The following is a 14,603-nucleotide window of genomic DNA, read 5'->3' on the forward strand; positions in this document are numbered from 1 at the left end:
GTTTGTGAGTGGAAAGTTACTCTCAGAGTGTATTTGCCCTTCTTAATTTCCTGGCACTGCCATCACCCCTTCTAAGCACCCACCGACTACCTCCCCCTACTCCCTCCCACACCCCAGGGGGCCCTACTAGGAGGACCTGGGCATCCACTTGATGAAGTATAATCAAGTTTACGCGCACACACTTCACTCAAACTCACGCGCCTGCCACAGTGTGGCTCCAGGCCACAGAAACCCAGACTAAGGAAGGAAGCTGGTCAACAGAGAAATTAAGCAGTAGAAAGAAGGACTCTTTCCCAGTGCTTAAATGAAGACAGAAGAGGTCCCTTTTCTTGGTTTCCTCATCTCTATTTGGAGATAATGATAGAATCTACATCGTAGGGGGAAGGTGAGGGTTTATGGAGTTAGTAAATATAAAGCACTTGGAACAATGCCTGGGACACTTTAAGAGCCACACGATGATGAGCACTGACTGTTACTATTATTTCGCTTCCAGAAAAGGAGGCTGCCTGCTGCGATAGTTTAGGAATAGAGACCGCTGGGTTTCTGTTGGGACGTGTTTCAGAGACCCCAGTGCCACTGTGGAGACATCAGCCCCACCCTGGGTTGAAGGAGGGAATGGCAGGGAGGCCAGGAGCCCCAGTGGAAAGCAAGGGCTGCCACCTCCGAGAAGGTGTGATGTCAGCAGATACCGCCTGCTTTGGGGGGTGCTCTGAGTGGGCCCAGTGCATGGAGGGGTCCAGAGAAGTGTAGTTGTTTAGGGGAGTAATGGCCCCCAAATGCGCTTTCCCCACCCCTCTTTGCTGCCAGACTCAATGAGAGAGTCCCACTCAAGGAACCCAACTGAAGGGAAGAGCCGAGGAAGGAGCGATTGGGTTTCTGTGTCCTAAAGGAGAGCATGACAGCTGTGGTTCTTACTGAAGGAATCAGTTATCTACTCTTGTCAGAGGTTCTGTGCATGAAGTGTCTTAAGGACCTACTACGCATGAGCAAAACACGGTTCTAGACACTGTGAACTGTAAAAAACTGAATTAAACGGTGTCCTGGTCTTCAAGGAGCTTGTAAGTGAGAGCTCCCGCTGCTGCCGCCTCTGCCACCTCCCTGCCCACGCTCTTCTACACACAGACACCCCAGAGGGAGAGAAGGGCGCGTGAAACGCCAGAAAGCTGTAGTTTTTCTTGGTTCCTTTTCTGGAAAATATACAGTTCTCTTTTTGCACTCATCCCACCCTGCCTTCCCTTTCCCCACCTCCTTTTCCATTTTTCCTCTCGGGGTCTTTTGCTCGTCCCCCTCAGACTCTGCAATCTGCTTCCCTCCCCATCTTCGCCTCCCTCCTTCCCCTTCAACCTGTCCAACTGTGCTGTCCCATTTTCTTTCCCCAGATTTCTTTCCTTGACTCCCCACTCTCGGGCTCCCCAGATGTCGGGCTCCCCTCTTCCCCCCACCCCCATCTCCCGAGCCTTCTCTTCCAGCACCGGGGACAGCTCCAGCCCCCGGAACAATGGACCCCACCTTAGGGCTCCTCTATAAATTCTCCATCTTAGTGCCTTGCCCAACTCCTGATTGGGGAGTAAGATGGGGGAAGGGGTGTTAGCAACAGGACGAGCTGCTCTTCTGGGGGCAGGAAGGGAGTCAGGGAAGATGAAGATAGAAAGAGGGCGTGGCTCTTGCCTGGATCATGCGTCCCTCTCCAGGGTAGAGAATTTGTATTCCACCCCTGAGACTGACATCACTGATGTCAGGGGAAAGGAGGTGGGAGTGGGGAGGGGGGTGTGGAGGGGGGAGGTTTTTGTTGAGGAGAGCGCGGCCGGAGAGCAGAGCTCCGGGACCCAGGTGACCGGGAAAGCAGGCAGCCCCGCAGCGGGAGCAGCCAGCAGCAGCTCAGGCCCGGGGACGGGGTGGGGTGGGAGGGGGGCTGAGGGGAGGACCTGAAGGGGGGCGGCAGGGCAAAAGGGACCCCCGGAGCCCTGCCGCCATCAGAGATCAAGCATCTGGCATCAGGGATCTTCGGACCCAGGAGAAGGATCAGCCACAGGGAAGGTGTCCTCCCCAGGGAAGCCAACAAGAGAGCTACCTGCCCCCCATCAGGAGTGGGCTCCTCACTGACGCTGCTGGCAACCATATCAGGCCCCTTAACCCCTCAGTCTCCTCCCCGTCACCCTCCTCAGGCCCTTTCCCTGCCTCCAGCTCTCGTCTCAGCAGCCAGTTCCCAGCCCTCTCAGCCCCTGTGCCCTGCTACCACCTAATCCTCCAGGTCTTGGCCACACTGACCCCCATCCTGGGACATTTGCCAAATCTCGGGGAAGGAGATCATTTGTTTGGCTATGCCCCCTGGTGGCATGACAGTGTCTGCCTAGACCCCTGACCCCTAGCCCTCAACTCCCCAGGCCTCCTTTGTGTGAACAGCCACCCCTTTGCTCAGCAGTGTGGTTGGGGGCCAAAGGGAAAGCCAGCCCCGGCTGGGCCCCCGGCCCCCACCACTTGCCTCCTTGTTGGGCAGCTCCCCCTGGCCTTTGGGCCTCTCCCTGCTCCCCTCGGCCCCTCCTCCTGGGCCGCCCCAATGAAGGAGCCAGATGCCATCAAGCTGTTTGTGGGGCAGATCCCGAGGCATCTGGAGGAAAAGGACCTGAAGCCCATCTTTGAACAGTTTGGTCGGATCTTTGAGCTGACTGTCATCAAGGACAAGTACACCGGGCTGCACAAGGGTGAGGGGGCAGGCAGGCTGGAGAGGCTTCAGGGGGTGGGCTGGGAGGCTGGGAGGATGGGGAGCCAGGCTGGAGGGATGGAGGCACTGGGAAGGGGCTGTTACGGATGGAGAAGAGTTCAAGGCTAGGGAGTGTGGATGGAGGAGCTGGAAGGGAACTCAGGTAGAGTGACCAGGGAACTCCAGGGGAAAGGACTGAGGAGGGCGTCTTTTGGGTGAAGAGTTGTCAAGACGGCTGCAAAGATGCGGATCCCAGACGTGGGGGGATGTTGATGTAACGGGATGAACTCAAGAAAAAAACAGAAGAAAAAGAGAGCTGGTTTGGTAGATAAGGAGCTGGGCAGGCGTGTGTGTGTGTGTGTGTGTGTGTGTGTGTGTGTGTGTGTGTGTCTGTTGAGCAAGACTGAGAGTCTGAGCAGCCTCAGATAATATTGAGGTGAGGGTCGGGACACGGAAGCAGGGGCTTGAGGCGGAAAGAGTGGAGATGGGCTGGGCAGGGCAGCTCCAGGACTGAAGAGAGGGACCTCAGAAGCAGGCGTGAAGGATAGAGATTGGTCCAGATCTGGGAAGTGTGGGGGACTTAGAAAGTTCAGAGAGCTGAGGGAGAAGGGAGGATGCTCCTCAGGCCTATCCGAAGGCAGCGCGGCCAAGCTGGGGCGCCGGGGTAAGGACTTGGACCGCTCCATGCACGGGGATCTGAGGGGCCACACTAGCGCCCCCTCCACCTGGCCCAGGGAAAAGGCTCTTCCAGCTACCTGCTCTTCCCTTTCCTTCTCTGTTCCACTCTCCACCCTCCACCTGCCTCCCGTGGAGTTGGGGAGAGATGAGGAAACAGGGAAAATGGGTGGTGAGCAAGATGGAGGGAGGTGGAGGCGAAGGAGAAAGGGGAAAGGAGAGCAGCCAGGGAAGAGAGGGAGCGGCTGCCGTGCTTGTCTGGAGATCACATGCCCCTTCTCCTCTCCCCACACAAAGCTCCCTCTTCCACCGCCACCAGCATTCGGCCTCCGGGTCTGTGCTCCTCTTCCGGGGCAGGGTGTCTACCCGCTGTCAGACACCTCCCTACCCCAGCAGGCAGAGGATGGCAAGAAGGGAACCGCTTCCCAGTCCTCTGTCTTGTGGGGGCCCTTTAGGGAGGGGACAAGGTGACTCACCCCCGCCCTGTCTCTCTGCCCCTGGCCCTCCTCAGGATGTGCCTTCCTGACATACTGTGCCCGCGATTCAGCCCTGAAGGCCCAGAGCGCCCTGCACGAACAGAAGACACTTCCAGGGGTGAGTCCTGTCCTTTGCCGAGAAGGGGCCTTTCCAGGGGCTAAGAAGGGCCATGGAAGGGGCAGGAGGCTCGCCACTCTCCCGAGACTCTGAGGATATTTTCCACCTTCTCTCAGCACCAGCAAGTTCTTCTCTCTTTCTGGCATCCGTCTTTCTTGCTGGAGATGCGTGCACTTCCTCTTACCTGGACAGAAGGAAAACAGAGATTAGCAGAGTAAACACGGCGTTTACAAGGAGCCCCGTCCCCACTTCCCAGCCTGCCCGTGGGCAACACTGAGGGAGGACTGAGCTGGTTGGGAGGTGGGGGAAAGACTGTGGACACCAAGCATGGGTCAGGGTGAGCAGGAGGCACCCAGGCACTCCCTTGGCTCTGGAGAGGAAGTCTGGAAATGAAGGCTGGGTGGCTGCAGGGTGGGGGAGGGGCACTGCTGGACTGAGAACAGGCAGCTGAGCCAGCTGGACTGGCATCTTGGTGCTGGTTCTAAGCTCAGACGGGCTCCCCACATCTCCCAGAAGAGCCCTGGAAGCGGAGCCATAGGGCACCAGGGAAGAGCAGGGCAGGGCTGGGCTGGGCTGGACGTAAGCCCAGGGGCAGCAAGCACATGCAGGGGCAGCTGTTACAAGGGACCTGGCCTGACCCGCACGTGTGCCCAGGGCATGAGGGTGACCTCTGATGTGGCCTCCCTCCTGCAAGGTCGTATCTCTTTGTTTCTTCTTCTCTTGTGGACTGTCCCAAGCCTGGGCTGACAACCGAGGGCAGGAAGCTTGGGGGAAGGACACCCACTCCCCTTTGTTAGCATCTGCTCCTGTTTTCCCCCAGACCGTGAATCCCAGGAAGTACTTCCTGAGATCTAACTCCCTCCCCACCTTCAGCAAACATTTGCTCAGCAGGGTCTGGGTACTCAAGACACATCTGTCCTGGCCTCTGCTCCTTCTGTCCCGTGGGAAGTGGAGAATGATGCTGGTCACCCATCTCCTCTTCCTGGGAGGGAAATAGACAAAACAGATGGGGAGGGGGAGAATGTAGGAAAATTAGAGCTACTTCAGCCACCCCCAACTCGAAACTCTTCATAGATCCATGACCCAGCCCTCCTTGGCCTCAACCTTTGAGTACCATTAGGAAAGCAAATCCACCTCTAGCAAACCCACTGACAACCCCCCACAACTATCTTATCCCAGTGGGTGGCAAGAACAGCCATTGCCCACCCATCTCTCTTGGTCTTGAGTTTCCGTTGGCCTGAGTTAAAGGCTCGTGCACATGTGTGTGAGTGGCTTGGGGATCCAAGGCGAGTGTGTGTTTGTGATGCACGCATGTGAGCTCCTGACAGGCCAGATGTGTAGGGGTGTGGGCACAGGCATGCCTGGGAAGCCTGGTCCCCATTGAGTCCCAACTTTCTTTTCCCTCCTTTTCTCTATGGAGGTGACTCACAAATTGACAGTTTTTATCTCCACTGCTGTTGGTCTTTTTCTGTTGTCTTCCTGGCTCAGAGCCACTGCAGAAAGCAGAGGGGTCAGGGGAAAAGATAGAAAAGGGGACTGGAGTGGGGACTTGGATGTGAGAGGTGGCCTGGGGGAGCCAGTGTCTCCTCTGGGTCTGTGCCCTCCAGCTGCCTGGCAGCTCAGGCAGAGCTGGTCCTGGGGGTGGGGAGGCGCCGCCTGCCTTTCCTGAGGAATCAGGCCTGGATGGGGGTGGGGAAGGGCGCCGGGTTAATGATTGTCTAGCCTCCTCTACAGCTCCCAGGTGATGCTGAGTTCTCCACTTTGGCCCTTGCCCCAGGGAATAGAATCTAGAGACCTGACAGAGCTTCCAGTAGGAAATGAAGGGTTCCATCCTCCAAGGGGAACCCCCATACTAGGGGTTCGAGGGAGCAGACCCAGGGCGGTCAAGGGGAGCAGGTGTCTGAGACTAAGCCCCGCCTGATCCTTTGTATCTCCCAGGTCTTCTCCTGCCACCTGCCTTCTCCCCTCAGTCTGGGTGTGTGTGTGTACAGTGTGTGTACAGTGCGTGAACAGTGTGTGTACAGCGTGTGTACAGCGCGTGTACAATGTGTCAGCTCCTGCACAGTTGCGTTGGGAAGTTCTTCCTGCCTTCTCATCTCCGTGGCATCCTACTGCAGGTGTTTTTAGTGGGGGCATTCAGCCTTCTCGCCTTGCTCCCCATCTTTATCACCCCGGAATCTAGAAGGTATCACCATATTAGGGTGATGTTTGGGCTGCAGAGGGAAAGAATGGGGCTGGGCCTGCGGCTGTTGAGGCTCATTTCCTCCTTTTTCCCCGTAAGAGCTCCCAGGAGTGACTCTGCCATGGGTCCCCGGATTTGTCCTGTGAGCAGGGTGTGACCTCCTGGAGACAGTGGTGTGAGGGACGCCCTCTGTCTGGCCTACCCTCCCCCTTCACTCTGGACCAAAACCCCTCTGGGGACATGGGCCTTCCCTGTTAGCTTGCAGCTGGGAAGGTGGATTCTGGCCCCGTGGAGGGGACCTGTGTATGGTCTGGGCAGCAGGAACAAGTGTGGAGCCAGGAATGGCAGGGTCCAAGGCCTGTGCCCTAAAGAGAATTAGATTTTGTATGAACCATGAGATCTTCTTGGAAGTGAGGTCTTTGCTATTGGTGAAAAGGCTGAGGGGCTTGCAAGAGATCACGCTGGTGGAGGTTGCTCAGCCACACTGGGTTGGGGTAGAAATAGCCCCTTCTTCTTTGGGAGGCCCTAGGGAGGGCTTATCACCTGCTGGGTGGTAGCTAGGGAAGAGAGGTACTGGTGCCCGGTTGCCAGGTAAACAGGGCACAGCTGGACTCAAGGGAGGTGGGCAGGTGTGCCCAGCGGAGTTAACAAAGCCTGAGCTTCCCACAGGAAGTGCCAGGCCAAGGAGGAGGCCGGGAACAGGCACTGGGACACCAAGGGGGCCTGTCTGTGAGGGTAGGGGGAGCATCCTGTCAACGTGGTCCTTGTGGTCTGCACACGTGTGTGTATCTTTGTGCAAATCCACATCAGCTGTGGGTATTTATTGATATGCTATTTTTGTGCCTGGGAGCCTGTGCAGGGAGGGGACTGCGTCCTTTCTCTCTGGGTCCCCCATCTCCAACTGGAGCAGCAAACGCCCAGGGGCTTGTTGGGAAGGGGTTAGCACCAAGCATAAGAATCCCCACGACACTACGACCCTGGTTGCAGTTCTACCTCTCCTGGGGTGGGGGTGGGTGCCCGTGAGGGAATTTCCTGATTGCTTTGGGTAGAGTACAGGAGAGAAGGAGCAGGAAGGCCATGAGCTCTGGAGCGCCCTGGAACGTCTGACCCCCACTCTCTGCCTCGCTCATGCACGCACATGCACTCCTAAGGAGATTGAGCCTCGCATGGGATAATCCCAGATTGGTGGGCGATAAAGCTGGGGGCAGATTGGCTGGAGGATTTGTGCGACTGTTACCCTCCCTCCCCACCAGCTGCTCTCAGATCCAGAGACCTGGGAGGTGGGGCCCTGGGAAAGGAGTATCGGTTGAGGTGGGCTTCAGATTTGATCCACGCTGGGACTGGCAGAACTGGTCCAGGCATGATCTGAAACCTGGGAAGAGGGTCCAGGGTGAGAAGGGGCAGGGGGCAGCTGTTACTTGTGCACTCCTCCGTGCCAAGTGACGCCACGCGAGATCTCCAAGTGCTAGAGCGCTGGAGCTGAAGGGAACCTGACTAGAGAGGGCCTGGGCCACCCCCTTGTCTTATAGATGAGGAAGTCGTCTCTCAGAGGAGACAAGTGACTGGTCCAAGGTCACCCAGCTAGTGCGTGGCAGGGCAGGGCCCGTTCTTGAACCCAGGTCTCCTGACTCCCAGGGCAGTGCCTTTCCTGACGGTGCCTCAGAATATAAATGGATGGTTTGTTTTCACTGTTTTGGTAGTAGGACTGCTTCACCACCAGATGAGGGGGGCAACCAGGTGTGGTCCTAGAGGTCAAAGTCCTCAATAGTAAAATATTTTCAGACACTTAAGACTAAGTTCTCCTCCTTTTCCAGTTCCTATGACGCTCCCCACCCTGGTTAAGGAAATCAGCCTGTAGGAGTAATTTCCAAGTCCTCTCACCAGACAAGAACATGGAGAGTGAAACTAGGAACTTCTCCATTCCCACTGAAGACTGAACAAAGGGCAATATTGCGGGGGTCAGGAAGAGGTTAGAGCTCTGGAGGACTTCCGTGCACAGGGCAAGTTTCGAAGGAGCGTGGGACAGCATCTCCTCCCTTAGATGCCTCCGGACACCAAGGATTTGCTCTGGAGGAAGGAGGCAGGAGAAGGGCCAGTATGGTCCCTGCAGGGCCTCCTCTGCAAGCCTCCCTCCAGAATCAGGAAGCTTTCTTGGGCCCCTCCCCCACCTCCCAGCCCCCACCAAATCCTCCACCCCCAGCATACCCTGTTCCCACCCCCCCCCACTTCTTCTCCGGGTGTGTGGAGCAGCAGAAGTGATGACGTCACCATGGTCGCCAGGGCGACGGGGACGGATAAATCAGGCTGAGTGGGTGGTTGCCATGGTGCGCATTCTCCCGTTGCCACGGAGACTGGGCATCTGCTCCCTTTGTGCTGCCCGAGTGCCTTCCCCCTGAGGTCAAGGGGTATAGGGGGGCAGAAAGAGAGGCAGATACACCTCTAGGGGTCAGAAGAAAGTCTGGACGTCTGTGGGGTCTCCCTTAATCTAGAGTCCTCCTTGGGGCTTCTTCATGGGGTGGTCTCTGTGGCTGCTACTTTGCAGAATTGAGGCAATTATTAAACAGCCCCTTGGGTGGACTCTCTCTGGCCCTGGGTCCTGTGGGCAGGGCTCTGCTCCCCCAAGAGAGCAACACTTCCCCCTGGCCAAGTTGTCTGGAGCCCGACCGAAGCCTGGAGCTGAGCCCCGTGAGCATCTTCCTCTACGTCCTCTCTCTCCGCTGCCTCTGGTCCCCTCAGGCCCTAATCCTAAAGCTCAGTGGGCCCATCCCTTCCTTCCCAACAGGAACTTAGAGGCCTGTGCCTGTGCTTGCTTCCCTGGCCTCTCTGAGGGCCCTGGCCTAGGGGCACTCTGGGGTGTTCAGAGGAGGCCCCAGCAGCTGCCTTCTCTTCTGTCTTTTAGATGAACAGGCCGATCCAGGTCAAGCCAGCCGACAGCGAGAGCCGAGGAGGTAGGTTCTGTACCTCTAGACTTGGTCCCTGTCCTCCCACCCTCAGGTCCAGGGCTTAGAGTAGCTGAGGGGCAGCCTTTCTTATAGAGGAAAGTCTGACAATTCTGAAGAGTTCCCAGGCAAGGTGGGGGCAGGAGTCGGTGTGGCCAGAGAGAGTGAGATCTGGACCATTGTAGAGATGGGAAAACTGAGGCCCAGAGTGGCGTGCAGGTCCTTCAGAGCTGAGATGAGTGCTCTCTGTAACTGCACCCCGTTCCCCAACCGTTGCCCCTTTCACACCCCGGAGACACGAGTCCCCAGGATGGGGGAAGTAGTGTCAGGAGCTCCTGGGAGGAGCGGAAGCTGAGGGCTGGGAGAGCAGCCAGGAGGCTCTGAACATGCCCTCCTCCTGCGCCTACCCCCAGAAGACCGGAAGCTCTTTGTGGGGATGCTAGGGAAGCAGCAGACAGATGAGGACGTCCGGAAGATGTTCGAGCCTTTCGGGACCATAGACGAGTGCACTGTGCTCCGGGGACCAGACGGCACCAGCAAAGGTAGCCGGCCGCAGGCCCTCTCCCCACGGGACCTTCCCCACTGGCTCCCTAGGCCACAGGTTCCGCTGTGAGTCCCTCAGGGGTGGGCGCCCACCCCTTTCCTCCTGCATCTCCACCGCTCCAGGCTGTGCCTTCGTGAAGTTCCAGACCCACGCGGAGGCCCAGGCAGCCATCAACACCCTTCACAGCAGCCGGACCCTGCCGGTGAGCCCTGTCCCACCCCCCGGCCTCTGCTTCCCCCGCCCCCACCGGCCCACCGCCCAGCCCACTGCACAGGGGGGCAGTCCGCTCAGGATTGCACTTGGAATTTACTGGAAAGGAATGTTCTGGCAGAAGAACTAACCCGCGTGGACACATCCTCACTTTTCAAATAACATTCCCCCCGCATCGCCCCCATCCCTGTCCTTCATCTTCAGTACGAATTCTCTGACCCTCCACTCCTGCCTCCTCCAGTCCTCAGCCCTCCCTTCACCCCATCTCCTCCCCTGCCTTCCCGTACGTGCTTCATTTGCTGGGCCATCAGGCCCCCCCATGTTTATTCCGCTGCCCCTGCACGTTAGCACAGGGTCAGTGACTGCACCGGGGGTTCCCCAGCACAGCAGGCCTCCGAATTGGAACTAGTGGGCTCAGAGGGAGGTGCACGTCCCGTAACTCCACATTCTCCAGCAAACGCCACTGGACAGAGGACTGTGTCAGATGGCCCTAGGCCCCTTCCAGCCTTGCGATTCTAGGATTCTACGATAATCTTTGCAAATGTTCCAATTTGGTCTTTATGCAGCCCAGGCTGGTATTAAAATTTGAGGCTGTGTCCCCTGAGCTCATCATGAGGCCGGGCTGTGGGGCGGGAGCAGGGTCAGGGAGGTGGGGCAACCGCAAGGCAAAACCAGCTTGAGATGAAGTATTTGCTGCGGCTGATCCACTGTGGGGACCATTGCCACCTCCTCACAGAGAACAGCGATGTCCTTCCCACTCCGGCAGGCCTTTCCCTTTCCAAGCACGTGCCTTCACATTCCTCACTTTTCTCCGGCCTCTTGTACATGCTAGCACAGGAGAGGGCAGGATTAAAATCTCCGCATTTGACACAGGCAAAATGATGGCCGTCCTCCCAAAGAGTTGCACTGAGGCCAGGTCCTGAGGGCTCTGGGGAGCAGGGACCCCGACTCTCCCTCTGACCTGCGTGTGGGGCCTGTGCCCAGGGTGCCTCGTCCAGCCTGGTGGTGAAGTTTGCTGACACAGAGAAGGAGCGAGGTCTCCGCCGAATGCAGCAAGTGGCCACGCAGCTGGGCATGTTCAGCCCCATCGCCCTCCAGTTTGGAGCCTACAGCGCCTACACCCAGGCCGTGAGCGCTGCCCCTGGCTCTGGACCCCTGTCCCTCCTGGCCTTCTGTTTCCTGCCCCCACCCTCCCAATGCCAAGCCCAGGGTTGGGAGGGAGCCAGGCCAGGGTGCAGGGGGCCTGGTCCCATGCTCCTCTCTCCCCCTGCCCCCAGCTGATGCAGCAGCAGGCAGCCCTGGTAGCGGCGCACAGTGCCTACCTCAGCCCCATGGCCACCATGGCTGCCGTGCAGATGCAGCACATGGCCGCCATCAATGCCAATGGCCTCATCGCCACCCCCATCACCCCATCCTCAGGTAAGGCCTGCGAGGCAGGGCAAGGGCACTAGGGAGGGGGGCGGTGGGGAGGGGGCACAGCACATTGCTCAGGGAAGCCGCGGGGTCTGGGAGGGGTTCAGGGGTCAGAGAGTGGCCTGCTTCCTCCCCTCTGCCCTCAGACTTGCTGACTGGTTCTCTGCGTCTGTGTGTGTCTGCTTCTCTGCTCTGTCTCTGACTCTGTCTCTGTCACTTTCTCCCCCCCAGGAACCAGCACCCCTCCTGCCATCGCTGCCACGCCTGTCTCTGCCATCCCTGCTGCCCTGGGCGTCAACGGCTACAGCCCGGTGCCCACCCAGCCCACTGGGCAGCCTGCCCCTGATGCTCTGTATCCCAACGGGGTTCATCCTTACCCAGGTGGGGCTCTTTGCCTGCCCACCTCTGACCCAGCAACCATCCAAGCTACCAGCCCACTGGGGCAGCCAGGACACACCTTCCCTCTCCAGCCTTCAGGCACTTTCTCCTGCCCTGTCACTCTGGCAGGGATGCTCCTTCCCATTCTCCTGGCCAGGGAAGCTGAAGCTTAGAGGGGTGAAGCAACTTGCCCAAGGTTGCCGGCCAGCCAGACTCCAGTCTTCCCAACGCTCCCTCCTCCCACTGCTTTGTGCATTTCCACCTTCTCACTTCACACCCTGTGCCCAGAGAGGCTGTCCTCCCCCCTGCCCAGCCTCTGCTCGAGAGGTGCCAGTGGGGCTCCCGCTGCGTCCCAGGCCCACTCTCATGGTCCGTGCTGCTCTCCCCAGCCCAGAGCCCCGCAGCCCCTGTGGACCCCCTGCAGCAGGCCTACGCAGGGATGCAGCACTATACAGGTGAGGCACCCTGCTCAGGCGGGAGGGATGGCAAGAGGGAAAGAGGCCCAGAAACTGGGTCTGGACTTCTTGGCTCCCTGCCAACCACCCCCTCCAGGCTTTCCTGGGAAACTGTACCTGTGAGGATGGACCTTTAGGGGCAGCATATCCAGGGGTCTAAGGCAGCTCTTTCCTGGCATGGGCTCGGGGAAGGGACATAGGGTTGTTGGGAGGGCCCAGGAGTCAGGGAAGCCCCATTGGCTCCCTCTGTTCTCCCTGCCCCAGCAGCCTACCCGGCAGCCTACAGCCTGGTTGCACCTGCGTTCCCGCAGCCTCCAGCCCTGGTTGCCCAGCAGCCTCCGCCACCCCCTCAGCAGCAGCAGCAGCAACAACAACAGCAGCAGCAGCAGCAAAGAGAAGGTGCTGGTCTGGGGCAGGGTCCTCATAGCTGAGAGCCTCCAGGGATAGGAATGCCTTTCGTGTGGGATGAGGGACTCCTTATTGCCTGCACGAAGCCCAGCTCTTGCCTGTGTGGGGGGCTGAAAGCAAGTGGGGTGGAGGTGGCTGGAGCCCACATTGTTGGGGACTGGCGTTGGAGAGTCCCCCAGCATCTCCTTTTCCTGGGGTGGAGTTTGTGTCTTCCAATCACTGAGCTCTTCCTTCTGTCTCTGCTGCCACCCAGGCCCTGACGGCTGCAACATCTTCATCTACCACCTACCCCAGGAGTTCACTGACTCAGAGATCCTTCAGATGTTTGTCCCCTTTGGCCACGTCATCTCAGCCAAAGTCTTTGTTGACCGGGCCACCAATCAGAGCAAATGTTTTGGTAAGAGTATGATGAACCAAAAGACAAAATATGGTACGTTTTTTGCCAAACTCCAAATTAGGACAAGGTCTAATACATTTGAAGGCATTTATGGTCACAATGGACCCAATATTTGAAATCCTGATTGTCCAAGAATATGAAAGAACCATTTCTGACCCACCCAACATCCCATAGCAGTTTCTGCCCAGACCTTCTCTTCCTCCAGAAAACCATAGCTTCATCTTCCCTCCGTGAGAACTGGCCAAATTCATGCTCCATGAGGTCTGAGACAGTCTCACCATCTGGGGATGTTTGGTTTTCAAAAGGAAGGCAGCTTAGGGAGAAGGTTTTCGCTGCTTTCACATCTTTAATAGGCTGCTTCGGGGAGAGAGGAAACTTTCCTACCTGCCCTGCTTCAGAAGCCACTGGAGGGTCTGGAAGTGGCAGTTTTCAAAAGGCAGATTCAGAGCTAAAGAGACTTTGAGTCAGTGGCCGCCCTGCAAAAATTGCTGGAAAGAATGTCCTAGTTTGTGTGAGTGACTGGCCTGGATTCACTCATTCACTCTGCCGATCGACAGATCCTTCCCAGATGCCTACTCTGTGCAAGGCGGTTATCTGGGCATTGGGACACCTGCAGGAAGTAGGGTGGTGCTGGGAAACCAAAGAACGGGTCCTGGCCCTCAGCACGGGAGGGCGAGGTGGGGCTGGGCCAGGCCTCACGCCCCTCTCACCTCAGGCTTTGTGAGTTTCGACAATCCGGCCAGTGCCCAGGCTGCCATCCAGGCCATGAATGGTTTCCAGATCGGCATGAAGCGCCTCAAAGTCCAGCTAAAGCGGCCTAAGGATGCCAACCGGCCCTACTGAGGGCCCCAGGTGGGTCCTGCTCCTGTCTTGTGCCCTCCCTCTCCAGTCCCTGAACGCTGCAGCTAGGGCCCTCGATTGGTCTGCCCCTTCATCTTCCTCCCCCTCAGGCTGCCCACCCCACCCCACCCTGACTCTGAGCACTTGGAGCAGGAATCTGGGGCAGATTTTCACTCATCTGAGCCACCGTCTCTCTCTCTTTCGTACACACACATACACACCCACACACGGTGACCCCAGAAAGCCAAGTCTGTATACATCTCTAGATGTCCAGTCCCTAGTCATCCAGTCCCTAGATCTTCCACAACATCTGGTCTGTTTGTCTGGTCAGTGTCCATATGTCTGTGTGTCTCTCTCTTTCTGGTTTTCCTTTGGGTTGGAGTGGAATTAGGGGAGTAGGATTTTAGGAGTGAGGGTACTGGAGGGTACTGGAGGGTACATAGAATCACTGGCTCCTGGAATCCCAGTTCTCCCAAGAAGTGGGGAAATCAGGTCCTTGCTGCCCTGGACTTCGGGTGACCTTTCTTATGTAGCAGTAGACCCCAGGGCAGTAGAGTGCACAGGACAGACTGGGGGGAGCCCAATCTCCAGGCCTCTTGGGAGTCGCTTTGGTATAGGTGGAAGAGGTTGAAAGGTTGCACGGCCTGTGAATCTACTCATCACGTCCCCCCACCCCATTGCCTGCCACCTCCCCAACCTCATGGCCACAGAACTGTGAGCCTTGGTTACTTTTGCATTATTTAATCTCCTTTGGACCAAACCCTTGAAAAAACACAACCCAAGAAAAATACCCACATTTTCTGTTTCTCCCCTTTCCCCCCAATCCTGGCTGCTTAACTCCCCCCGCCCTGGGGGCCCCCCCAGCCC

At 57.7% G+C, this 14,603-nt stretch overlaps 1 protein-coding gene across 7 annotated transcripts; it reads left to right on the forward strand.

Annotated features, from left to right (window-relative positions):
- The first annotated feature begins 2,557 nt into the window (after nucleotides 1–2,557).
- CELF3 (CUGBP, Elav-like family member 3) lies at nucleotides 2,558–13,739 on the forward strand. Of its 7 annotated transcripts, XM_012658892.1 has the most exons (13): nucleotides 2,558–2,702; nucleotides 3,888–3,970; nucleotides 9,052–9,100; nucleotides 9,505–9,633; nucleotides 9,758–9,837; nucleotides 10,830–10,973; nucleotides 11,123–11,264; nucleotides 11,490–11,639; nucleotides 12,026–12,091; nucleotides 12,356–12,414; nucleotides 12,469–12,490; nucleotides 12,753–12,896; nucleotides 13,612–13,739. In XM_012658892.1, exons 1-13 carry the CDS (start codon nucleotides 2,558–2,560, stop codon nucleotides 13,737–13,739), a joined length of 1,341 nt encoding a protein of 446 aa, XP_012514346.1. The 7 variants fall into 7 exon arrangements, with proteins under 7 accessions (XP_012514346.1, XP_012514343.1, XP_012514345.1 ...); XM_012658889.1 differs by having other exon boundaries at nucleotides 12,356–12,490; XM_012658891.1 differs by having other exon boundaries at nucleotides 12,359–12,490.
- Nucleotides 13,740–14,603: the final 864 nt, after the last annotated feature.

This window comes from Propithecus coquereli, unplaced genomic scaffold (genome assembly GCF_000956105.1).
Source record: "Propithecus coquereli isolate 6110/MARCELLA unplaced genomic scaffold, Pcoq_1.0 Scaffold59, whole genome shotgun sequence".
NCBI lineage: Eukaryota > Metazoa > Chordata > Mammalia > Primates > Indriidae > Propithecus > Propithecus coquereli.